The sequence below is a fragment of the Chaetodon auriga genome, chromosome 6 (assembly GCF_051107435.1).
Source record: "Chaetodon auriga isolate fChaAug3 chromosome 6, fChaAug3.hap1, whole genome shotgun sequence".
Classification (NCBI taxonomy): Eukaryota; Metazoa; Chordata; class Actinopteri; order Chaetodontiformes; family Chaetodontidae; genus Chaetodon; species Chaetodon auriga.
This window is the reverse complement of record NC_135079.1, coordinates 4607103-4634352: the sequence shown is the minus strand read 5'-3', so window position 1 is coordinate 4634352 and position 27250 is coordinate 4607103. Positions and strand designations below refer to the sequence as shown.

General features: G+C 45.7%; 1 protein-coding gene across 10 annotated transcripts in view; it reads left to right on the top strand.

Annotated features, from left to right (window-relative positions):
- The window catches only part of LOC143321869 (pleckstrin homology domain-containing family A member 7-like), a 120053-nt gene that overhangs the window by 31411 nt on the left and 61392 nt on the right, over positions 1-27250 (top strand). The window contains exon 1 of one of the 10 annotated variants that reach the window (XM_076732569.1): positions 385-570. The exons of the other annotated variants lie outside the window; for them this stretch is intronic. Within the exon in view, the coding sequence (XP_076588684.1) occupies positions 500-570 (71 nt within the window). The 5' untranslated portion in view covers positions 385-499. Of the gene's footprint in view, positions 1-384; positions 571-27250 lie in introns of those variants that run through there. 10 annotated transcript variants of the gene reach the window in all.

The following is a 27250-nucleotide window of genomic DNA, read 5'->3' as shown; positions in this document are numbered from 1 at the left end:
AAAAGGTACAGCTCAGCAAGGTTAACCTCAAAGACATCTGTTATACCTGATTACACCTGAGCCGTGGGGGAAAATGAGTGGTTCGAGGCAGGAGTGAAGGAGTATCCTGTGATGTCAGACTTCACCTGGGGCAGTCGTCTGAGACTCGGCTGAGTATCCGCGGCGTTGTCGGTGAGGGGGGGCGGCAGGAGCAGACTTCATTCGCAGGTGTGCAAACCGCACCAGACTTGACTCACCTGACATCATCCCTTCTCTGTTCGGACTCATCCCCCTGGCTCATTTTCTCACCTCATCGTCTCAGTGGTCCCCGCTCTCAAACGCACCACCGCCTCTCGTTTTCTCCCCATGGAACCACTCAAGAGACGGGAGGAGAGGCGCTGATTAATGTGACTCTCAGCGGCCTGTGTCTGATTCCACAGCACTAGAAATAGAAAGAAAGAAACGGCGGCGGCGGCGGCGGCACTTGTGAACTGTCATCACGTGGAACAAGAGAAGCACCATGTGGAATCAGTCTGGATACTGCAATCACATACCTCACCCTGGATATCCCTTCTACCACGCTCCCTGCAGGTATGTTATCGCTACCAACACGCAGCCACACTCTGCTTCTGCTTTCCGAGCGGTCACGGTCACTTGTTGAAGTGGCTTCTAGCTTTGAGGTTAAATTTTCATTGTTTTTGCACAATTATTTGTATTCACCATGTTTGTTATTTACCGTCTTTGGTGTCCCTCAGGGGTCAGTGCTCGGCCCGCTGTTATTGTTGTTGATCCAGCGGGTCTGATTCAATGCATCCACGTTCGCTGAAAAGTAGGACAAGGTGTTAGCAGGTTTCGTCTTCTCTAAACCAGCAGAGATTGCGACCAAACTGGTTTGTCAGGAATGTTCATTTGGTGCCCGGCTTTCCCAGAACCAGGAAACCGGTTTTACCTGTGCTGAATAATAGAGGTTAGGTTTGTTGGTCAGTGTGACACGAGTCCCAGAGAGTAGAGCTGTTTTCATGCGCTGAGCTGTCATCGTGCCACCTGAAAACACACCTGCAGTGAGTTTGTGGAGCTTATTAGCGAAACTGTATTTGAAATAATGAAAAAACCACAAATCTAACTTGTTTTTTCTCTCTTGAAAACACTTGATTAAAGCAGATTACATAAGATTTTTGCTAGTCCTCTTCCATTATACCCCCCCCCCCCAGCAGCAGCAATGACATCATTACATTTATCACAGGGTTTCAGATGTGACCCAGTCTCAAATGAACACCATCAATCCTCATTCCCTGAGGGGAGAACAGACCCCTGCCTACGCCTCTTTTTCTGTCACATACTGTAATAGTGTCTAACCTCTAAAGGCTGCTGGAGCTCAAGCACCAGAATACTGATTCACCAGTACTGGTTATTAATGCAGTCCCTGTGTGGTTGAGCATAATGAGGACATAGTTTAAAAATTAATCACATGATAAATGATAAACATATAACCAGCGCGTATGTATGTTGCAGATATTACAGGAGCTTCGTCTTCATCTGCTCGTGCTGTGCACAGAGTTTAGGTGGATTTGCCGGTGCTGGTGCGGCAGCAGCGATCGGGGTGGTCTGCACTCGGGGGGGAGAGGGATTTAGCTGATGAGTGAGTCATCCCTCAGACCACTGGGCAGGTCAATGACCTGTCAGATCAGCCAGCTCATGGCAGAGAGGGAGAGAGAGTACAGAGGAATCCAGGAAATAGCCCAGAGCTTCAAAACAAACTAGCCATCGCTGTTCACTCCCACTCTGCTCTCTTATGGTGAAGCACTCTGACTCACGCTACGAATGTTCCACCTGTAGCCTAATCACTTCATGCATTCGAGTCAAATGAGACATTTTTCTGCATAAATCCAACGTTCAGCATGCTTAAGATGCAGTAGAAACAAACCGGATAGCCGCAGGAGACGAACTCTTTACCGTCGGTATTGTTCCTTTTGCAGTGCTTCTTCTTTCAAAGCGGTTTCCTCTGTGCTGCTTCAGTGTCATTTCTGCCCTGTTTCCCATCTTCTCATCTTGATTTTTAATCCTCTTTTTGGATTTACAGTCCTCTGAGGGATTTTCTCTTCACCTGCACATGCTTCCATATTGGACGATTGTCTGCTGGGCAAATTATTAGCGCCTACATCTCACTGACAATAGAGGGGAAATGCTTCTTAGTTTACAGTTAAGGTGTTAAGGGAACATTTTATAGGATACGAAGGAGCGGGCCGCACTGAAATTAGATCTTTGTTTCTCCTGGAGGAAGAAGCGATAAGGCTTCAAAATTGCATTTTTCACTCCAATAGAATTATAAAAAGTGGTCTAACCGTTTCCATTATGAGCCTCTCTCTAAAACTGTCAAACGCTGCTCATGTAATTCAAACTGCTTTTTTAATAATAAAGCAAACCGTGAAAAAAAATAAGACATTACATTATAGGAGCAGACGCACTGGCAGCGAGATGAAGCTCGTTCTCTGGACTCTGTGAAGGCCCAGTGGAGGCCGCTCCGGTTAATGATCACCTCACCTGTCAACAGACTCGTCTTTGACGCCGTCAGTCTCCGCCCCCGTCCGCCTGCTTAATCCAACGTGTTTGCACTCAAATGACAAGGTGTTCGCTCGCCGCTCGCCGCTCCGCTGTTTGGTCCGCTAATCCAGCATAAACCAGCAGCGTCAGTCAGCCACGGAGGCATGAGGTGAGCGTGAAAGCTTAATGAGGGCCTGTGTGTGTTTGCCTATTGATTGTATTTGTGTGTGGTGCATGTGTGTGTGTGTGTGTGTGTTGAGGATGAATGAACTGAGTGTTTCTGAGTGGGCGTAGCTGCTGTGTTTGACCTTTCAGTGGAAGGTGTCAATAGACCAGATCGGATCGGAGGGTTTTTTCAGTGTGTATTTACGCCGCGTCGTATTTTGTGGAGTTTATGGAAGGAGTGAGAGGTGACAGAGGTCATGACACACATTCACTGCATGTGCCAAGTTACTCAGACGCCACAAAGGTGTGTTCCTGTGTGCACACCTCAGGGAGGAATTTACGCTAACTTAACTCTATATATACTGTAGTGTGTGTGTGTGTGTGTGTGTGTGTGTGTGTGTGTGTGTGTGTGAGAGCAGGCCTGTCAGCCTCACGGCGGCTCAGGGATGTAAATGGATTTGGTCTGGTGGCCCAGCAGGGGGTGAATGGAGCAGATTGTCTGCCTCGTTTCTACACACACGCACACACACATGCTCGTGCACACACGTACAAAGTGGTCTGTCACACCTTCACCTGTGCACACACAGACACAATCACTTCATAATACAACTTTCAACAACTCGTAATTGACTACGGTTTAACTTCAGAACCATCTTAACCTCTCTCAAATATTTAGCTGGCAGAGCGCGCGATGGCCCGCTAATCTCCAATCATGGTCTGAATAATGTGTTTGACAAATGAAGCTCAGCACGAAGAAAGTCTATTACAGTGGCTCTATCCCTGTCATCTTCAGTTTAGGTCAGGAAATACGTCTGCGTAAAAGGATTCTTTGCCAGTGAGGGAATGAAGACGAGCTTTTAGTGTTAAACTTCACCTGAAGGCGCTGCAGAAACGACTGTGGGAGAGTGTGAGCGGTAATGACGGTGGAGGAGGGAACACTGGGATCATCGTATGAGGAGTGAGGACACGTCCAGAGGCAAAACACTTCATTGACACTTTGGAAGGAAATGCCCCTGACTGTTCGTACAATATCTTGTGGAATTAAAATTGACGTTCCCGATAATTTGGAGAAGTCTTTTTCACATTTCAGCCTCTTCACATTGTTCCTCTGGAGCTGCTCAGTGTACCAGCTCTGCTTTATTACAGGCTGGTACACTGTGCAGGATGTGATTCGTGGCAGCATTTGACTGAGGTATTGGTGCGCAGTGTGTTTAAAGTGTTTAAAGAATGTGCCTACTTCACATTACCAACTAACAAAAACTAAAAATAAGACAGTTGAGGGTTGCAGCATATGTTGTTATGGGGACAAAGAAATGGGAAATGGCCCTGCCTCCAGCTTTGAGCAGAAACTCGAGGCAGAAAAGTAGATTAAACAAAATCTTAGATGCTAAAATGAACCAAAAATCTGATGAAACCTGCCCAGAAGTTGATTTGCCACTCTGGTATCCACACGCACTTGAACGCCTCAGGAAATGTGCAGAGATCAGGGCGCCGCACAGTCAGAGCATCTGACCAAGCGTCCCATCGTGAGAGTCTCCGGAAGAATCTGTCAGTCAGCTGCCTCTCCTCCTCCCGAGTGTTGACACGCTGCGGCGGCTGGATGCTTGATGCGACTGACACTTTGACAAAATGAATTCCCCACAAGTCGCTCTCAGGGAGGGCGCCCTTATGTCACAGAGTGGCGCGCTGTCACCGCGGCAGACTGGGATGGGACCGCGCTAAAGAGAGGGAGCTGACGCGGCTGTGTGTCCGTGACAGTGGTGATGTGGTAAAAGGATGGTGGGTTAACCGTTGAAGTCAGGAACCGCAGCAGAGCAATAATCCTGCTTTCAGAGCCAGAAAGAAGATCTGAAGCTTCAGAAGACAACAGCTAAAATTTCTGGGATTGAGTGATTAGCAATTTTTACAGTTTACTGGCATTTTAAGGACTAAACTGATGAAATTATTGTTGATTGCAGCTCCAATCATGTTGTCATTTTCCAAACAATTGTTCTCCAGAGAAATAATTTTGAACTCTAATGAAAAGCTGTAATTTACAACAGTGGATGTTTGATGTTTAGATGTGATTTTTTTTTGCATAATTACACACAATATACTAAGATATTATCATCATCATGATATTGATAATCTTATAACCGGCGCGTTCTCGACAAACAGTCATCGGATTGTGAATTTACACAGTGCAGATCTGTGTCAGTTTCACAGTATGGATAGTTTACCAGCTTCTCTGTAGAAACTAAAGCTGCTTTGTGTTTTGGGAGCAGCCAGAAAGGCGTGAAAGCTTCATGGTGTCATTCTGTTGTCGTTGGATGGATAGCTTGCGTCTCCACATTGTCGACATATCAGCGGCGGCTTAGCTGTGTTTTTCATATTTAAGGCTCATAAACCTGTTCCAGCCTGTGGGGGAACAGAGCAAACTCAGTTCAGATAAAAAAAACGTCGCTGACAGTGTTTCTAATGTCAGCTGCTTCCCGCTGGTCATTAGCCAGATTAACTCAATTTGTCTACAGTATATTCTGCTCGGCCTGGATGGTAAATTAGTATGATGTCCAACCTTTCAGCTCATTTGACATTCTTAGATGGGACACTGTGTCCAAATGTCACCCTTCTTATAATTCTCTACTTGTCCTTGTCTCAACCTGCCTAATTCATGAGAAGTGGGAGGAAATGATGCAAAGTGAAGTTGTTTTCTCTTTTCAGTGGTGTCGCGGAGACTTTGCTGAGGGTTTGGTGTGTAAATCCAGGCCTGAAAGCTGCTGCTGTTGAGTGTAATCTGTGTTTTTTTTACATTGGTTTCATTAAATGTAGTGTGGGTGCTGTGGCGGGAGTGAGAGGATCAGGGCTGAGAGGATAGAAGGCAGCTGTGAACACGAGCAGCTTGAAGTAGGAGATGAGAAAATATCTCCACCATCCCGTAAAACTGCAGCTAAAATCTTGCAGGATGTGGGCCATTAGAGTCGGACGGTGAAGTGCAGATGGACGGCCCGTAGCCTGGAGCACCTTCCAAAGGCCACTGACTTCAAAGGCCTCGTGTCTGTTGATTTTGGCTGAGCTGAAGAGGAGCAGAGATGCTGAGCACTTGTTGGGGTTTCTGTTTCAGCCTCAGAAGGTAGGAGAGAGTCACTCAGACTGTCAAGACCAGGAGGCGTTTTTGTCCTTGTCTCAGTGAACATATGTGTTGTGTTCATGCAGTCTGACTTGTTGCAGCACCGGCGAGTCAACACTCACAGAAATGAGTAAATCTTGGCGAGTTTTTATTGCACAAAGGTGTAACAGCAACAACAAACGATCAGGAGCTTCACTGCTGATTTTGAGGAAAGTGGGTTTTGCCTTTTTTTAGGTCAATATTTTCACTCAATGTAAAATTGGTCCCTGCTGGGAATTAACACCCAAACCTGCAGCTCCCCTCGACTCCACGGCGCTTTAATAAAACACCTGACAGCTCATTGTTCAGCTGTCTGGTCCTGCAGCTTTTTATAGAGGAATCAGCCCAAAAACCCTCGGTGCGCTGTTAACTGCACACGGCTGACGTCTCGCCGGTGAGCTTAGTGGAGCATTTAGCCGCTAAAGAGCCGGGAGGCGAGACCAAAAACAGCTAAAAGAGGCTGAATATTCACCAGGTGCCCAGAAACATGAATGATAATGTTGCTTCCGTTGCCGAGAAATTCATCACATCTGAGCAACACCTGAAACTTTTGATGAGGCCGTTAATGGCACAGAAGTGTATTTAAGTGGAGCATTGCAATTGATTTGCAGTCAGTATTTACAATAACGTTCTGTAGATTCATTCAGGTTTCTGTTCCAGGGTGCACATTTATCCTGTTTAATCTCCATTTTTTTCCTCAAGTGCAAAGTCCATTAGTTTGGAGCACAGGAGATTTTTCTCTGTTTAGATGCTTTGTTATGATATAAAGCACCAATTTTCAATATTAGGATGATAATGTGTCAATGCACTCAGGGGAAATTAGACTAAATGTATTGTTTTTCCTATTGTAATTATCTCATTAAGGAGTGAATGGTGCTGACCAGACGCTCTTAATGCAGATGGAGTCTGCAGACTTTAAGGAGCAGTTTCAGCAGTGATGAGGGCCGAGGAGGAAACCACACCTTACCTCCATCCAGAGCTGTCTGCTCCGCTCTCCATCTGTTTGTCACTGACACCCTTGGAGCTCGCTCAGTCTCTCGGGTCTCACATTACTCCCCAGCTGGCCCAGTCCGCCTGGGCACCACAGCTCTAATCCCTGCCTAATCTGAGACAGCTTTGTGTGTAATCAAAGAATCCACTGTACATGCATGAAGAGGTGGAGCCGTGCAGGAACTCACATACAGGTTACACACCACGTGGTCACCGTCAGCACCAGAGGACAGACCGGTGGTCTCGTAGAGAACAAAGTGACTGACGAATGCGTCTGAACAACAGTTAAATGAGAACAGAAGAAATCTCGTTCGGCATCAACGTCTGCAGATTTAAATCCCAAAGTAAGCAGTGTGGGGGTTCAGGTGCGATCAGGCATCACTCACTGGTTCCTATTTTTGTACGTGACCTTAAAGAGACCCTGTTAAAGGAATTCAAATGTTGTGTGTTTGCAGTTTGATTCGGATGTGGCGTGCGGCGTCATTTATGCCCAACTGTTAAATCTTTTTGATGCAGATTGACTCAGTGGGTGGGGATCACTGAGATAAACCCACCCGCTGGCTGGCTTGATTACATTTCTTTACTTGAGATAATTTGAAAGTTGGTGTCTCCCAGTGCTGTCCACTCCTCAGCGTTGCTCCTCACTGGATATTTTTAGCACAGTCACCACCATCACACCTATAAGACAGCACAGCTCAGCTCACTCATCACTTGAGCTGAAAGAGGCTAAAAACCTCTGTCGTCATGTGTTGCGTCTGTGGGACTTTAGACCCTCATGACTCACTGATGACTCATGTTGCAGATTTAATTCAACAGAATTATTACAAATATTATTCTAAAGTCAGGTTTAAGAATTGATTTTAGACATTTAGATTTTCTAAACAATTACTCATCGTACTTTTATGTGCGACTCTGCGAAGCCCACCATCGTGTGTTTGGCGCGGCAGCGAGGCGTTAAGTGCAAAAACTATCTGCTGCGAAGGAAAACAGTTAAGTAGGACAAATGGGACAACCCAAACACATTTCCAATGCATGTATTTCACTTCCCACATTGGCAGCTCTAAACAAGAAGAAACCCTGTCTGGCGTCAGTCTCGGTGGACTCGGCGAGGGAAGCGTGGGCCCGAGCAGAACTGGAGTGATTCTCCTCGGTGTCAGTGGGCAGACCGGATTCCTCTCTCCACCTCCTAATGAGGCATAAAGTGCCATTGTATACCTGAGTTTTGCCACAGAGGTCCATACTTTAATATTTCAACAGCAGTTGCCTCTAAAAGTAGATTTGGGCTTTTGTGTCCAGCAAATTAAAAAAGGAGCATGTGCAACTTGAGATTCAAAGCAGGGATGGGTTTTATTTCTCAGTGCCTGATTTGCTGCGTCGTGTTCTGAATCTTCTCAGTTTATTGGCACATTTGCTTCTTGGGTAATAAATGCTGCCGCAGATCTGTGGATCCCTCGTGGGGGAGGAAGTGTTCGCGTCTTTGAAGCCAAGTTTCAGTGAAGTGATAAATGTAGTGGCCAGCCCCAGCAATGCAAGTCTCACACGGATACAAGTCTGAGTTTCTCAGTTAGTTTTTCCTTTGGAGATTTTGTTGAAATGTGGCTTTAACTTCATTTGGCGGTTTTTTGTTTATTTATTTTTTACCTCCTGGTTTGATATAATCTGGTGGTTCAGATGTGGGTTGCAGTCTATAATTCACCAGCTGAGTGATGCTTCACTCTCATGTCTGTTCATTACATCTCGTTGGAGCTGACCACAGGCCTGAGGCTAGTTTTACTTCAGTTCATCTCATCTGACTACAGACTATTGATTTAAACCCACAACATGGAACATTTCCACCTTCAAATGTCTGAAAACAACTGAACATATGTGATATTGTGGTTTTATTCAAGGTAACGGTGCGCTTCATTTGTTCGCCTGTCAGTGACGACACACCACGATACGTCAGAGAGTGAGGAATGGCGTCTGCGGACGTGACTACATGTAACATGAATAACATCCCTGAACACAGAGATTTTCACTGGCAGTGGTGGCTGTTTAACAATAAAGACAGCAACTCCCATGATCCCACACCACTCCGTCATCACTCTACGTCTTTTGCTATTGTTTGGATTGAGAGACCCCAGCAGCAGACATTACATACTGCAGGTTTGAATATTGTAATACTCTGAATGCGACTGTTGGTGTTATCTTCCTGGATGACACACACACCTCATAAATGATACACACAGCTGACAAACACAGAAATTTATGCAGATTTCTCCGAGCCTTTCCTGCTACCCTCTGATACAATACCCGGTCACCCACTACTGTTTGTCTCTTTGTGAGATTTCTTTCCAATTCTGTTGCTTTCTCAGTTTCCTCTCCTCCAACTGTGATTCACAGGATTGTGTGGAGAGTAATATTGGCCTCATTCTCTGTCTTCATGGACTGCACAGCAGCATCACGTCAGCAGCAGCAGCAGCAGCAGCAGGAGCAGCTGCGAGTCCTTCGTCATTGTGTGCGCTGGATCGGCTGGACCACGGTGCTGCTCTGCACTCACAGACGCAATGAAGGGCTTAAAGTCTAAATAGGTGCTTTGGTTTGCAGTTGCATATGGAAAGCATGGATGAAGCAGCTGCACCAATCAGAGCACGCTTCATCAGGGGCTCCATAGATCATCCTCAGTTTATGCCATGATCAAATCACAGAATATTTTTGCCCTTTGAGAGGCTCATAGTGTCAGATTGGGTGATCATAGAGTCACACTCTTCCTCTGCAATATGCTGTGAGGTGACTTGGCTGAAGCACATGCTGGAGTGTGCACTGGGCTCCGATCAGTCAGAGCTGCTTGGTCCGGTGCCAGGGGCTGCCACACGTTCACCTGACAGCACCAACCAGTGTCATGTGCTGTATGTGAAGGTGGTTTTATGAATGGGAGTAGACCTGGATCATCTCATCACTTGCCATTGAAGGCGGGGTTTTCTTCCCAGCTGTTGTGACACACTGCTCCCCTCATGACGCCTCATGTCTGTTGATTTTTGCTTTATCGTGCTGATGTCGTGTCGTCTGGCCTGTCGTTGGTCTTGTGCTCAGTCTAAAGAGTCTGAGACGACACTGTGTTGTTATTGATATTGCACTTTTTGCTAACTCACACAACATTAAAATCGACTTTTCAGACCACAGAAGATAACTAAAAACAAGCTGACTGCAGTTCATAACCGTTCATAACCGTTTCTTTCCTGGAACGGCTCAAACTGCGAGACAGCCGACCGAAATGTCCAACATGCCAGGAATCCATCTGATCGAGCAACAGCCAGATCAGATTAATTCATTCACTATGTGCACTCTGAAACTGCACCAATCCTGCAGGAATTCAGCCCGTTTTTTTAATTAGTCCATTAGAATCAGGCTTAATCCATACAGTGTCTTCCTGGCTCGTCACTGCTGCTCACATATAACATTTAATCAGCCCAGATCGGCCCGAGCATCCTCTGAAGGCGTCGGGATTTATTATTATTGTCGTCTCTCTGTGCAGGTTTAACTTCATGCTGCTGGGAGTGACGAGCTCAGAGCCTCCACGCCAAAGATCAATCGCTCACTCTGTATTCATGTAACCGTTCCCAGTGAGTTTGAACAACATGTCTTATTAAGCTGAGGGACGGACGGGTGCGTTTGATTTCCTCACACTCAGAGACGCGCTGTTACCACTTGCCATCACCTGGATTGACGCAGTTTATGACCTAAATTAAACGTGGGAGCCGGTGGTTTGTTAAATGCCAGAGGGTCCCGCCGTGTCAGAGCGGGCCGTCATCTGGTATCGCCGCGTGGCATTTACAAGAATTTTTCAGCAGAATCAATAAGCTGCTCGTCCGTCGGCCTCAAGTGAGAAACGTCTGCGTGTTTGTGTGGGCGTGGTCGTGTCTGTCTCCGTGTGACTGGGCTCTTTTTATCTCTGACTCACTCATTGTCTCTTTCTGCCGCTTTGTCGTGGCATCTCAAGCTGTATGATCAATGCTTTCCTCCTTCATGGTTATTTGTCTAATGATTTATAGAGAACCTGCTAGCAAACATGAATCAAACCGACCTCTGAAGACGTCTGTCTGTCTGTCTGTCTGTCTCTGCAGCTCGATCATTCTGTCATTTCTTCATCTGTCCATCTGAGAGCGACTGACTTCTTGTTGAATCTGTTTATTTCTGAGTCACTTTATTTCATCAGTCACTCAATTATTTCACAATAACACCCATAAAAACCCTCTTTCACCTAGATTTAAAGTATTTTTGCGTGTATTTGACAGCGACAGTGGAGCTGAAATGGAAACGAATGGAAGGAGAGAGAAGAATTTGAACACCAGGATGCGTCAGATTACATCTGTTTTGCACTCTACACATTTTAAACTGTGTGTCAACAGCTCTGGTTCTCTTTTCGAAGCATTGCTGCACCACATGTCCAATTTTCTGTTTTCCTTTGGTTAGTTAATTATTTAAACTGTTTTCTATCTTATTTTGTTCTTTCTTTCTTGCCGCCTTTGATTCAACTGCGATTGATTTTTGCACAAATGCACGTACACACACACGCACACACAGTCGTGTTTCCATCACTTCAGAGGCCATTCGCAAAGCCTGACCTTAAACCAAACCTTCACCCTAAAATTTAACGATTTAGTTGAGGACTTGAATTTTGTTCCCAAAAAGAAGGCAAGTCCCCAAATGTGACTGTGTAAACAGATTTATGCCCCTACAACATGACTAATACACACACACAACACACACACACACACACACACACACACACACACACACACACACACACACACACACACACACAAAATCCCTTCCCCTCGCTGAGACGGGCCCGTCAGGCGCTGTGAATGTGAATGCAGCGTAGACTTGTCTTCCATTAGCATGCCAGGCTGTCAGTCTCCGTGCAGAGTCCCTCGCTGTCCGGCTAAAAGCTGCTCACACACACTCACACACACACACTTTCAGAGGAGGTGTTGCTTGCAGTAAACACTCTAATCTTCTTCTTTTGCAAAAACCTACCATAAAATCCCACCGCTGTTTGGTAATATTTATTGCAATGGACACGAGTGGGGGCTTATTCAAAGCCAAAGATGGCCTCATCTTGATGTTGCCATAGCAACAAAACGTCCCGAAGCAGTCTCTTGAGGGCTGGGGGGGGCGGTGGGATGGGGTGGGCGAGTTTGCCTCAGCCTTGTGGCATCACCAGTAGCAACAGAGGTGGACGCCACTCCGTCTGCTGTTTCTGATTGGTTGTGATGGACATCTCTATTATACCACCGTCCACCCCCACCGTCCCTCTACCCCACCCTCCCAAAATACAGCCACAATCAAGATAGAACGGCTCATCAGGGCTGAAGAATCCCAATCCAGCTACTTGATGGAGCTGCAATTAACTGTCAGGGCCGCTTTATAACCTGCATGTCCGCCTGGGGAGCGCCGCGGTGGGAGGCGGGGAGCGGCGGGCCGGCAGCTGCTGCGATGAGACACGAGCCGGGGCAGCAGCAGAAAAAATGCAGAGAGGGTGACGATGAAATGAATGGCAGTAGTTTGTCCAAAACACAATTGCGTTTTGTAAAAGCAGGATGTTTAAGAGGGCGAAGGAAGGAAATGATGTAAAACGTGGAGTGTGCTCAGACCGAGGCAGCGAGAGAGAGAGAAAACGGAGAGTGGGAGGAAATGGACAAAACATGAAAAAGGAGCTGCAGAGAGCATAAGTGGTAAAATTCAGTTTCTGTTGAGGGGAGACAGGAGGGATAATAGAACCAGGGAGGTCACGAGCAGGAGTCACGGCCGTGGGGTCGTGTATAGCTTAGCCTGCCAAGCCGAGCCGCCCGCTCCATAAATAGTCCCATACATGCGCCTTAGAGGGGCACAAAGGTTGATTTCCTGCAATCAATGAAAATATGATCACCTCAAAGAGAAGGGCAACAACAGCAGCTCGTGTGGCACAAGAGATTCAATTAATGTGGTTTTAGAGTGTACTTATCCTGCTCCTGTCGTGGACCTGGTCCCCGTTTCAGAATGAGATCCAGAACCTTGGCAGCACTTTATCATTTATTACGATTTGCTTTTTTGTTTGCAGCATTTTGCTTTTACTTGATAGTTGACAGCGGAGAGACGGACGGGAAACACAATGACAGATGATGTGCAATAAAAGCTGAAACCGAGGGACAGCTGCAGCTCCATGGTGAACACAGCGCAGTATAGCGTGGTATGGTAATAGTAGAGGTATACTAGCACCACATGGGCGGCTCTTCATAGCTGCTTTATTATTAATAAAACATCCTTAAGTCAAGGGCCCCTTCCTCCTTTGCTCTGGGGCTTTCCACTCTGCTACACAGTCTTCATCAGCAGATTGCTCAGTTTCCATTTAAAAAGATGCTTAGCTTTGTTTTGTTTATTTGCATACATATGAGAAACCAGATGCATCCAATGGAAAGTACAGGAGTTACAGTGCAGGAGAGGCAGGAAGCGTAAAATGCCTGTGTTCAAACTTTCCCTCAGGTCGTCGTGGACCTCTCATCTATATTTGATGGAAAAAAGTCGAGCTTGCAGTTTATTCATTTTGTGTCCAAGATGAAGAGTGAGCTGTCTCTCTGTTCACCCATATAGAGGTCAAAAAGTTGCCGTATCTGTTATTCATAAGCGAAAACTTCTAAACCAAAAATCCCGAACACGTTTCAGCTCGGGATCCCCATTGAGCCGTGCAACAAAGTTCCACAGCAAGAACATTTTCCGCTCTGAGTGTTTACTTTCACGTCTGTTTCAGCCATCTTTGTTTATCCTATTCTAACGGTTTAATCTCCATAATGATTTATTCATGTGTTTGCTATGTAATCGTAGCTTGTCAGAGTAAGTAGTTGTGCCTCTTATCGGCGCACACGCCTCAGTGGGATGATCATTTGCGAGATGTCATGCAGTTATCAGATGTCGGCCACCTCAGCTACGTTATCTACAGTTAGAGTTTTTGTCGTCGTCGGCGTGTTTGCAGTCAGCTCCGCCGGCCCTGCTCTGTTTACTCTGAGCCCTCATGTTTGTGTGAACAGAGGAATTCTTCCACGTCCACATGTTGTCAGGACAGACAAGAGATGGTAGAAATAGATAGTGCACACCTCCGGCAGAGCGACTGCTACCTGTCGCTCTGCTGCGGCACCGTCAGGGGGATTGATGGCTCTGCTGTCGACAGATTCCTCCCTTAACAAGCTGTTAGTTCAGCACTCGGTGGTGATCAAAGTAAAGTCATCTGCTCCTCACTTTTAATGATGGGGATGTTTTAAATATACCTGGCGTACCGCTCTATACACTCGCCTCTCGTCCTTCCATCCTATTCTGAGCGGACAGCAGTTTTCCTGTCAGAAGAATTAAAAGGATTAAAGAGTCGTCTTTGCTCTCGCTTGCTGCAGCCTTCCAATGATTAGCTGGAAGAACATTATCCCCACGGCCCCCCCTCACCTCACACAATTACCTTAAGATCTCCTTTTATTGTATTAGCTTTTAGCCATGCTAGCCCAGTGGCTCTATGCATGGCAGTGCCAGTTGGTCCTCTGTATCTCATCAACTGTTGACATTAGCATTACGCTGAAAGCACCGTTAGCTGAGCCAGTCTCACAAAGCAGCTAACATCACTTCAGACTCTGAGTCTCGTTTTAAGGGACGTGCATTATTATCTTTTCTGTATTGATGTGGGAAACAAGAGTACGACTTGTTTGTCTTAAGCATTGATTCTCAAGTTTTACTTTAATTAAATTTTATTGCAAGCATACCCTGTTGAAGTGCCCTTCAACGAATCCCTGAATCCCAACCTGCTGCAGCAGAGCCCGTCTGCCGGTGATCAGCAGGGATCAATAAAGTATCACATGATATCATCAACCCTGCACACTGTAGGCAGAGATTCTGCTGAGGCTCTGAACAAGTGCTTGAGTTACACCAGTGACACATTTTCCCTGCACTTTACCTCTTGATGTTGACCCACGCCCACGTAGCCCAGCCACAGCTGAGGAGCAGCCAGTAGATGGGAGCCTTGTTACTATGCGGATTATGTTAACTTTGCACTTATTTCATACATTGTTGTCCTCTGCTGCTCTCCAGTCTTCATTCTTGTCCATTAACCGATGGCCTTATTGTCTATAAAACAATAAAAGAATAACTGAGAATGTTTGAATTGTGCAGAAGTAGTCCATTAGTAATTGTAAAATCCATAAAATTGCTTATTTTGCAACATATTCTGTGGCCCCCAAATAGCCTCCCAAAATCCTCCCGCTCTCAAGCAGCTTCTCAATGTGCTCACAATTAATCTTATTTGCTGTGAAGGCACAAACTGCGGTGTGAAGGCTAATTTTCAGTCAGCGCAGACACTTTCGTAATGAGCCTAAGTATTATTCACTCTTCTGCATGCTCGCCCCAATCACAGGGCTGCAGTCCACTGCCATTCCTGTTTATGCTAATGCAAAATATTTTCATTATCTCTGCAATAAGACGTTTAATAGGCACTCTGCTCTGCAGCCCGGTGAAGAGTGGCTCTAATTAGAGTCAGTCAGGCGCTGAGGCGGGGGGCCAAAACGTCACAGCTGATTTGAATGTGGACAAGTGTCGAACAAGCAGTGATCTGATTTCCATAGAGCCATCAGGAAATGCTCCTGCAAGTGGTCGGGATACAATGAAGGCTGAAGAATGAGCCCTCGTGATGCGAGCGCACCAACCGCAGATGTGCTTATGTAAATGCACGCTGTTTCATTCTAGTCGTTGTCACCCCGCTGGCATTTATCCAGCGTCAGTATTGCAGCCACATGGTGTGTTTTTTAATGTTTAACTCTAAGTGTGAGACCTGCAGTAGTCCTGATCCCAGACCTGGATTCAGACCAGGTTTTTAATCATGCACGCTGGCTTAAAAAATAGAAACTTAAAAAACAGGATATTTTTCAAACAGTGCCCCTGGAGTGAGGAAATAACATTATTATCTACAGCCATGCTAGCAGCTCTGTGAGGCTGCACGTAGCATAGCGCAGTAGTGTTTTGAGCTAAATGCTAACACCCTCCTGTCCACGTCAGGGTGCCCTTGGGCAAGACACTGAACCCCAAGGTGTTCCGGCTAGACAGGCCAGCGCCCTGCATGGCAGCTTGCATTGGTGTGTGTGTGTGTGTGTGTGTGTGTGTGTGTGTGTGTGTGTGTGAATGGGTGAATGAGAGGCCAATTATAAAGTTCTCTGTCCGTTAAGGTGGAAAAGCTCCATTTACCACTTACATGCTCGTGGTGACAATGTTAACAAGGTGATATTCAGCAGGTATAAGTTCAGTGCTTTAGCATGCTGACATTTGCTAATTAGCACTGAACACAAACTACAGCTGAATGGGAATGTTAATGCGTAAACGCTTACAAACTTCCACCTGACGATTTGTGCTGGATGAGTAGTCAGAGGAGTCACAAAGGTCTCTAAAATTCATCCTGAGGGGATCATGAATTTCTCCTCCAAATTTCATGGCAGGCTCTTCAATAGTCATTGAGACATTTCGTTCACAACCACAAATGTCAGCCTGCTCAGGATGCAAGAGGAAGAGTCAGGAGACCACCATGTCAATAGGATTCATCCTCCAGGGACCACAAATGTCTGTACCAAATGTCATCGCAATCCATGCAACAGTCAGCTGAGACATTTCAGTCTGGACAAAGTGGTGGACGGGCTGGCCGACGCAGCCACGCATGTGTGTCTGAAGGGAGGTTGCATGTTGCTGCAGCCAGAGGAGTTTGTGATTTCATAAACTCTGAAACTCAGACATAAACTGATACGCGTGTAACTAGAACAAAACACATGTAAAAGTAACACTGTAGAACTGAGAGCTGCAGTAAATAAACAGTGATGAACTCTGCGGCCTGATATTTTGAATTTGAGTCATATTTTTCTGCGCCAGCCGTCTGCAACCATGTGTTGAAAATGAAACTGGCTTGTTAACATTTCTCATTTGGAGTAATGAGTACTGTTTGCTCCAAGCTTGTTCACCCATTGCAGGTTGAAAGGTTTTTTAATAATGAACGCTGATAATTTCGCTGATCCATTTTGGGGGAGGACAAATGGAAATACTTTTCCTCGTGTTCATCAGAGTATCTGAACTCTGCTAACTTGACTTCTCTACCGACTCATGAAATCTACAGTTTAGTTGAATTTATTCTGTGACACCTCTGAGAAAGGTTTAGTGTCCAGTACATCACTCAAACAAATACCATTTCAGCTCATGCAGTAACTATTGTTAGCGTAGCCTCCCTTCATATAGCACCAGGGCTCATTCTGACACCATACGATGCGTTGGAGTTGCCTCTGCGGTGTTGTTGACAGTTCTGCAGGGCTTCTCTTGCGGCACTGTTGTGAAGTCTTTACCTTTTGTGGGCTGTCAACACACAAATTGATGTGTTGGTGAAGTGTTGATGTTGTGAGACAAGTGCTACAACCACAGCTCAGGGATGAGAGATGTTCAGTGGAAGCAGAGTGTTTTTCTGCCACTTTGGCTTCGGCTGTTTGTGGAAGTTCGGAGGTTGAGTGGAGACATCCGTGTTTCGTCACTCCCTGCATTAACATTTAAGCTACAGATCCGCGTATTATCGCATGCACTCGTTTAAATATTGTGGAGCAATAATGATTATTTGAGCTTTGTGGAAAAGGGGTGAACAGGCAGTAATCAATCTCATTCAGCATTCAGCTAGACAAGCTTCTGCAGGCCTGTTGATTTTAAGGCATTAACGGCTTATTTTCTTTGTACTCCAGAACTTAGCAGCTCACCTGCGAGATGATGAATTTCATGAAACTAATGTTCATGATATGAGTGTGTTTGCTATATCAATTGCAGCTGATTAAACTTTTATTAGCGATGTCGACTCACGAGACTCACTCACACTGAAGTCATGTCACCTAATAAACGTTCACGGCCCATTTTGAGTTCATCAGAGTTAAAGCAGAATGTAAAATTTATCACGACTGTGAGGAATCTTCCACAATGTTGTCAGAACATTTGAAATATTGCCAAACATTGAATGACGGCGCCAAAAATGTGACTCATTTTCAGGGCAAAGGCGAAGATTTACGCCACTGTTTTCACTGTTACTCTCCAGCTGAATTTGGAGACCTTTGGACTATGTGTCATGCAATTTGTAGACACATAAATTGTATAAATTGTGCAGACAAGTGCCAGTAATTAACCTCTTGAAGCAGTTGCAATGGTCCGTTGACTTGCGTGGCTCGTGGCTGTATTTCCCATGTAAACACCATGTCAGCCAGTCGTGTGCTGCAGTTTTGCGGACGTACTACTGGGCAGGTGGAGCTTATGTCTGTCTGGGTCTTGGCAGCAGGATGTCCATGCCAGTGATGTCAGTGATGCTCGTGTGTCTGCCTCAGCTATTACTGGCACCGTGTCGTCCTCCCTCTGCCAGCAGGGCTGAGCGACTGCCCTGGCTCTGTCAGTCCCACCCCGTCCCCTCGCTGCCGCTGCAGGTGCTCTTCGTCTTACTGGGTCGCACTGAAACCAGAGACGAAGGAGCAGCCCGGCAACATGCAAGCGCTGTGATGTAATGAGCGAAATGATCGTGCGTGCATCAGCTCCGAAGGCCTTCAGGTTAGACGCTGGGTCGTGGCAGTGCCACTTAAGCTCTGCTTCCTGTCTGGACAGTAAACAATGTGTGTCTAGGCGAGTGGGAGCTGATACAGGGTCAGTGATGAGCTAAGAGCAAGCAGCATTGTGCGAGCCGTCGATACACCTCTACCTCGGTCTCTGTACGTTCACATGCTGAATCCTGTTGCTTTTAGACGGGAGAAAAATCCATTTTGATGCACGGTAACCTTTATTGGCACAAACCTCCAGCCTAACTTCAAAAGCCTTGCACCATTTGTAATAAAAGAAACTTAAAAGCTTAGCCATCACCGCTGAAGAGGAAATGTGTCCAACGCACTGGAGGCACAAAAGACCAGGATTCTGGGTACGATAATAGGTCTTGTTTATCAGCCTGATAGGCTGTGGTGTGAAATAAGAGAAGTGTAATAACTCTCATTACGGCAGTTTTTATGCCAGTGGGCACGCTGGTACCATTCATCTCACACTCTGCCACACGGGCAGATATGTCTGGTTATACCACTTAACCTGACAAAACCTCTGTAGACTTTAATGCACCTTCATTTAATCAAACAAGGGGCCAATGTTGAACATTTCCAGCCTGAGTGGGAGTGAGGAGTGGAGCGATGGGGAGAGCGTGAGAGAGCGAGATGGACTGTGAGAAAATCAAATGAAAGAGGCTGTTTGTGTTTGTGATGTGTGCTGGATGTGTGGGTGGGTAGGTGGTAGTGGATAGCTGTGAAACCTGAACAAGAGAAGGTGGCAGCAGCGTGGAGCTGAACCAAATGTGTCACTGCCTCATGTTCACTGGGCCAAGGAAGGAATTTACTGGCAGCAGCGGCCTGCTAGGAATCCAGCAGAGCGGCTGAGTGTATGTGTTTGCGTGTGTGCGTGCGCGTGTGTGCGTTTGACTTTGTGTGTTTGTGGTGGTCAGATTGTATTCCATCTCTTCACCCCCTGGCCAGTTATAGGACTGAGCTAGCATGCTGGCACTCCCTCGGCCTTGTTACAGACAGGAGGAGAGCGCAGTACATGCAGCATTCGCCCACGTTCACATGCTTGGAGGGGAGCAAAAGTAATGAAGCCACAGCAGCAGTGACCGTGTGGACACAGGTAAAAATACATAAATAAATAAATAAATAAAAATAGAGGAGGCATTTTTCTGCTCTCCGTTACGCTGAGGAAGCTTGTGCATCTTTTTATAGTGTTATGTTTGCGAGGTGGAGGTGGGCTCTTCGGTTACAGCAGCAGCACTCAGCTGGCTGAGCTGCTCCGACTCGACTGCATGGTTCTTCAGCTGATATTAGCCTGTTCAATAGCTCTGGAAAATACATGATGTTGTATCTGTTTGTGTGGAGCTCGGTCAGGGACGTGAGCTCATCGTGACATTGTGATCTTCCAGAGCCACATTGTGCTGAAGGAAGCCAGAGACGGTTCACTGTTCTGCAGTGAAACATCCTGGAAAACTCAGACTGGAACGATGAGTGGATTTCTTTTCTCTGCTCAGCCAAATAGCCTTTGAAATGTCATAACTTGGTGATTTATGGATGATTGAAATAGCATCTGACCTCCAAGCATCTTCCAAACTGGCATATTTCTGTCATGTGTCTTTTGGCAAGGCATTAGCTTCGGTCCTGCTTTCCTCCTCTGGCTCAGCACTGGATAAAATGACCTAACGCTCTAACTAAACCTAAAATTACAATTAAAAAAGGGCCGTGTGCCTGAGCAATGTGAGACCTTTGATCGGCGTTTTTCACCTGAAATGTTCAAATCTTCTTCTCTGTGGTTTTAATCTACTGTTCCCCTGTTTGAATGAGAAAAGAGAAACACATAAATTTATTCAATTAACAGGAAAGTAATAATCGAAACCAGTTAGTCACATTCTGTGTCGTTTGTTGGCTCGTCGTTTAGCACTAATACATTAAGATTGTGCTCTTTGAGACCTTCACCGGTGTGCTGTAAAAATAACTCTCGTGTTACGTTCACGCTGTCGGTGAGAGCCGGAGGCTGAAAGGATCATCGGGGAGCTGTGTGGACTTTCAGTGGCTGTTAAATAATCAGCCGCGGTGCCAGCGGCACACTCTGCAGGCCGCCCGAAATCAGCAGCGATAATGTTTTTAACCCGCTTTTGTGCTGCGGCCAAATCAGGACCCTTTTTGCAGCTGTGGCGTGGTGCGACTCAATTAAGTGATTTTTATTTAAACATTAGGCCGCGCACCAAAGTGGCGTTTAGTTCTTGGCAAAGCTGCGTGTGTGTGTGTGTGTGTGTGTGTGTGTGCATTGCTGAAAAAGGAAGTGACTGTCGCTGGTCTGCGAGGCTTCCAACAGGTTTTGCTGTGTCATTTTACCAAGAAGTTACGAGTCATTCTGGTTTTCATCGTAACTTTTTCCAGTTGAGGTTTGCACGCCGTCGTCTACTTTTGAGCCTGGGAAAGGTCACGTGTGACCACAGCGTTCAAAATAACTTCTGCCGGGCGCATTTTAAATCAGCTATTTTTAAGCAAAGATTTGAACTTGCGATGTTTGCTCACCTACAGGAAAACTTCAGCTGAGTGTCAACACTGCGCTGACGAGGATACACACACACACACACACACACACACACACACACACACACACACACACTCTCGCCCACACGTGCTGTCAGTGTCTTCATGCCTACAGTAATACTACACACACTCGCGCTCGGACACCTTGTTTAGCGTGAACAGTGTGCTCTGAATGGGACTGACCTTGCTGTGTTTCCTCGCGCTGCACCGGCAGCACTCCTCCCCGCCCTCCCTCGCTGCACTTCAAACACATTTCATCTGGAAAAACCCTTTAAATAGACGTGACCTTTGGCTGGGAGAACACCCACTCGCCAAATCATTTAGAAATACGCCGTCTGCTACACATCTGTTAAAACGCGCGCAGGGTGACGAAGTCCCGGTGTTCATCGGGGACGAGAGTTGCGGTCGAAGCCGACGGGCTCTGCTTTTTCAAACATCAGTCACAGCCAGGTGGAGGCGTGGTTTATCAGTGATCGTGACACATTGATCAGTGCATCATCAATAAAAGGAAATGTCAAAGTGTAGCATTTTAACTGCAGTGCATCACTGCCACGTTAGCTTTAGCCTCGGCAGAGACATCAGAGAAACAACTGAGAGCACGAGAACAGCTCTCTCTCTTCTTCTTATCTTACATATTGTGTTCAGTTCTATTGCTTTATGACAAAAACACAATAATAACTTGACTTGTTTTGGAGCTTTTTTTTAGCTCCAGTCAATGTTTGCTGTCATTTTTTGCTGGTGTTCATCTTGCATGCTCTTAAAACTATTACACTAATTCACAAAACTGTCAAATGAGTTAGATTGTATTGACATTTCAAAGTATTACCTGTAAATATTAAGTAAACAAGAGAGAAGCTAATGTAGAAGCTAGCTGTGATGCCATGTGATGATGTTTACTGTGCGACGATAGAGAAACACATCTGTCTTGGACGGCGCTTTGCTTTCTTTCTCGTGGCACAGATGTGGGTGGGAAATTTGCACGAAGGCAACACAAACAAACATGGAGGAGATTGAATTTGACACAGAAGCTGCTACTTCAAAACAGGAGGACTAAAGGCAAAACCCAAAAGAGGGGCCGCTTCTGTCTCATTAATGTGGTTTAGGTCTGAAAAGTTGGACACAGACCAGAAAACTACTTTGAAAACATAATATGTTATATTTTGTTAGCTGCTTAAGTGACATTTGGCCCCAAATAAAAGGAGAAGAATAATCAAATATGAGTAAGAACCTTTTATTTGTTGAGTACATGATTAAAAATGAAACAAGAAAAAAGCCTTTCCATGCGGTCGTTTCATATAAACTATGTATTTATTGAATTTACCGTGCCGTATCGCATCTGGAAATGGAATAATGGATATCTGGATATGAGATTTTGGTCATATCTGCCCTAATTTCCTGCAAACTGATTAAAAAATGATAAAATATACTTGTATGTGTACTTGTATACTAATAATTTAATTCAATATGTAGAATCAAAAAACATTATTTTGCTCATTTAGGCAATCAGGGTATCAATAAGCCAGCCTGTCATTGCAGATCACTTCGCTGTCAGCCAATCATGAAGGAGCAGCAGAGTAAATACCCCAGTGACAGGCTGATGGCTGTCTGTAAAGGTATTGGCACAGTATCACACAGACTCTGAAGGGACGTCAATTATCAGCTGCCAGCTCTTGTTGGCAAGAGGACACAGAGGAAAAAAGACTTAAACTAGACTTTGATTTGGTTTCAGAGCTGCGAGTAATGCTTATTTTTATTAATCTGCTGTCTAAGAAGAAGATATTCAGTGTAAATATCTGACAAACTCAAATGAGCTGTTTTCCTTTATATATGAATTAAGCAAATGATCCAATTTGTTGGCAATTACCCCTCAGTCACTCGAGTAATCAATCAATCATTTCAGCAGCTCTGCTCAGTTGGCTGCAGCCAGCGACAGGAATAAAGTTCCTTCAGGCTGGCGCTCAGTCATGTGACCCAGCAGGTGCAGCGTGTGCACCGTATGCCAGCTCCGGAGTCATGTGTGGTATGTGTGGTCATGTGTGCTCGCATGAGAGGCGGGATGTGTTGTCCCGGACGGCGGCGTGTTTGCGTAACCCCGGAGGTTTTACCGCCCGTCCTTCATAAATGTCACGTGGATTTGGACGGGGGCGGAAAAGTCAAACGCAGAGGCGCAGAGCAAACCGGCTGACAGCACTTCAGCGGTCAAGAGCGTCTCATAAGAAGAAGAAGGTTCAGTTTAAATCCCCAATGTCACGCCTGGCTTTGAGTAAGACCCAAACTCGGCTCCAGCTGCAGGGGAGCTGTTGTGATGAAAGGAGATGAAAAGAAGAGCAGAAAGACATCGCAAAGTGAAAATACTTAACTGGCATGAAAGGCCGAGCGGGCTTTGGAGCTTTGCTTTTTCTCAGATGTCAAAGTAATGTGCCATTTTGTCGCAACGGCTTGTTTGGGTTTCTGCGTTTGGTCAAGACGTTCCTGACATGAAAGCACCAGTCGTGTGTGTTCTTTCAGACTTCAGTCTCATGTCACAAAACCCCAAATTAATGTCAAAGGGTGGATGTTGAAGAGTGAAAGGGAGAGATGCCGTCGGTGCTTTTGTCAGAGCCGCTTTGTCTGAACTCTGTGTCGGGGTAGTTTTTATAACACAAGCTGTTGTATCATTAACAAAGAAAAAGTTCTCTGCCTACGTCTCAACTCCACAGACGAGTGATGAATTTGATGGAGGCGTCTGTTTCCTGCTGGGATCAGTGCAGAAACAGGTGCCAGAATCACCAAAAAAAACAACATCTATGTACTATATGCAGTATGTCTGTAATCAGCTGATTGGTGCAATCACAGTCTTCAGCCGGTTGCATCTGAGAAACGCTGCAGAAGCAGAGGGAGCTGAAGCCGAACTCGTGAGGGCGGATTCGCGACACGCATGGTGAGAAGCAGAGCTCAGCAAGTTTGATTCATTCGCTGGATTAATATGTTGCTGACAGGCCGAGGAAGTGATTGATTCGAACACGTTTTACTGCACCGAGCTCGACTTCTTTTTATGAATGACGGTCTGTGCACACGCCGGCTGGGACTGACGGGTCCCTGCGTGGAGGCGCCGTGGGGGAAACCGCTTCCATGTAAATCACATTTAGTTCACACGCTGTTTCTTGGCACGCTGCTCGGCAGTAACTGGAGGTGATGCATGATCATGGCTGCGATTCAGCCGTCAATGAACCAATGTGACCCATCATCCACCTTCAGCATGAGCTTGAGGTAGAAACTAATTCACACATTTTGAACCCGAATACTAGTTTGATTACCAACACTTATCTCCCTATGTTGACGCTGGAAAATCTAAATTCTGCTTAAGTTCTTGCACGGCAGCTTGTCTTTGGACAGCTTCAAATGTAGGTGATTTTGCGCCACCTGTGGTCACTGGTGGTAACAGCAGGTGTGGTTTTACACTGCAGGTTCCAGGTCCAGCTGGTGTTTCTGTTCACAGTGCCGCCAAACAAACTTGTTTTAATATGTAAATCAGCCAATAATTGGTGTTTTTTCATTTTGCCATTATCATCTGTTCTCATGCCTCACGTGGGTAGCGAGTATTTTTCCACACCAGAGCACAGTAATGGGAGACAGTTCCTTTGCAGAGATATTACTCCCTTCTGTATCTGCAGTCAAGCGGTGCAGAAAATTGCAGTGTCTTGCTTTGTACGCACATTTTTGCCGAATGATCGCGGTCAGCGCCAACCTGAAGCAGGAGATGTGGCGTTTTGCATTAGCCGTAGCAGCCCTGACACAGCTGTAGAGAGGGAGATTAGCAGGTATCATTGAGGTAAAACAGCAGTCACGCTGGATTACGTGTTGCATTGTTTCCTGTGAATCCCTCGTGTGCACGTTAGCGACTCCACCGCCAACAGTAAAAACGAATGCTGATTGGCCTCCTGTGACTCAACCAGTCTGTATTCTGGAGTCATCTCCGTCACGGTGCAGGTAAACAGCACACCTACCGTGGAAAGCTGCATGCACAGTGTCAGCATCAAGTGGGCTATTTTAATCAGCGGGCTTTGGGCTTTTTTGAGAGGCAGCGCTTTTAATGATATGGCAGTTACGCAAGTCTCTCATGCCTGGAGAGCTTGCAGGGGAAGGTAGAGTAGTGCCTCGGTTGTCCTTGAAGATTAAAGTTTGTGGGACAACAGGCAGTGTTTGGATGAGTGGAATACGTTTTTACAGCCGCTCTGTGTGCTTTTAGCTGATGCCGTGTTTCAGGTGCACTTACCTCTGAGCCACAGAGAGCTACAGTGAAATAATGTGAGATATAACAGATGAGGAACACAGTGAAGAGCTGAGCAGAAGCTTTGAGTTCAAAGCCTTCGAGCACGTGTGTTCTCGCCTGACCCACATGGACCATATTTGTGTTTTTTGTGAGTCCATTCACACTTAAATTCTGCCTCTGCTCAAAGCTTTCACACTGTAAAATGAGATAATATACATTACGAGCTCTTCAGGTACCCACAAAACCCCAGAAGACGCATTAAAAACAAACACGCTGATGCAGAAATGTGTGGTTTTCTGATAACTTCTATGAATCAGTGTTTGTATATGAGTCTCACAGTTGATCGTTAAAGGGAAAATCGATGGGTCGGCGGATCGTCGGCCCAGCCCAGCCCTCTGAAACACTGCCTTTCCTTACCGTCAGCTGTTCATGTCGCCTGCTGTAGTAACATCACTGTATTCCATGTTTCTGTGTGACAGACTGCTGTTGCTGCATTAATCTTTTTTTGGCCACTTGGAAGCAGAATCCACAGCGAGCTGAAATCATATATGTTTGCCATTTGTTTGGCCTCCTGAAACTGATATAGCTAACGTGTTAGCAAACGGCCGCCCTCTTCACACATGTCAACCTGACAGCTTCTCAGAGCTTATTTCACTGAAAACGGAGACTGAACCAGAACAATGAGCCGACAGACGCTAAAGTGCTGCATACACCTTTTACCCGCCTCATCCAATTCTGCTTAAGCTAATCACTAATTAACTTCAACAAACAGTCTCACATAAACGCAGCATGGAGAGAGCAAAAGCATCAGCAGTACGCACGTCCTGGTTTCCTCTCTCATCTCTGACTCCTGGTCTCGCCTCTTCGGCAGATTTCTTGGTGCGAAACGGTCACTCCAGGTAGAAGCTTCTTGCTCTTTCAATATGACTTTAGCCATTTATATTATAGACACTAAGAGATTTATGTTATCCAGCTCGACTGAAGCTGTGAGAGTAAGAAAAGTACAGAAAACACACCAAACAGCAAATGGACTGAGAGATGTGAGGCTCATTGTGAACAGGTGTCGTTTGTTATCAGTGTTAGAGGGCATTGTTAAAAGGGTGCTATATAAAGCTTTTAGTGCTTCTCTCAACGTTTTCTCCTTTATGGCTCAGGTCATCGTTGCCTCAGCTCTCCTGAAATGACACTATCAGCTCTATTATATCTTGTACTATTTTGAAGCTCGCTGCAGAATGAAATCACAGTCGCTGATAAACAACCTCTCAGGACACTGACACGCTGTTCCCATTCATATTCTGCGAGCAATCAGACGTGGATTATCTGCTTCCCGGGAGAAGTGCTTCACGTATCAGCATAGAAATAAACAAGGCTTTGTTTGAATGTGCGCGATCAATATCCGAATTTACTGCCGGGCTCACTGAGAGGGTTTTAAGGCGGCCGTGTCCTCAGCAGCCATAAATACCTTTTCATCATTTAATAGTCTGGCAAAGAGATCACAGTTAATGGGTTTAACGTATTGCATTTCATTTCATAAGATTGCTGTGAATTCTGCATGCATCTATCACTTCTTCCACGTTTGTGTGAACGACACATGTTCTCACGGCTGTCGTCACGCCGCAACGATCATCGTTTCTTAACCCGTGTGTGTCGTGTGTTCGTCTGTTGTCTCACATCAGCGTTTTGTTCAACGTTCATTCAGATAAAGGTGTTTGAGCGCTTGAGCCTCACGTCGCTGTCCTCTGGAGCAATGTAAAAAAAAAAGTGCCTCATTAACACAATAAACCATTAATGTAATAATGATCTTAATGGCATATTAATCCTGTTAGCATAATTTCTTACTAATGTAATCTAAGTCCTCATTTATGTAACATTTGCTGTCAATGTAATTCAAATTTTCTCGTGTAATCCTCTTACACGATCCAGCACAGATGTCTTTCATACATATTCATGACTTTTAAAGTGTATAATTTAAAAAATGTGCCACCATAGCCAAATGGTGTAGATAGACAGGTTGTTTTCTGGTTATTTTAAGGTGTT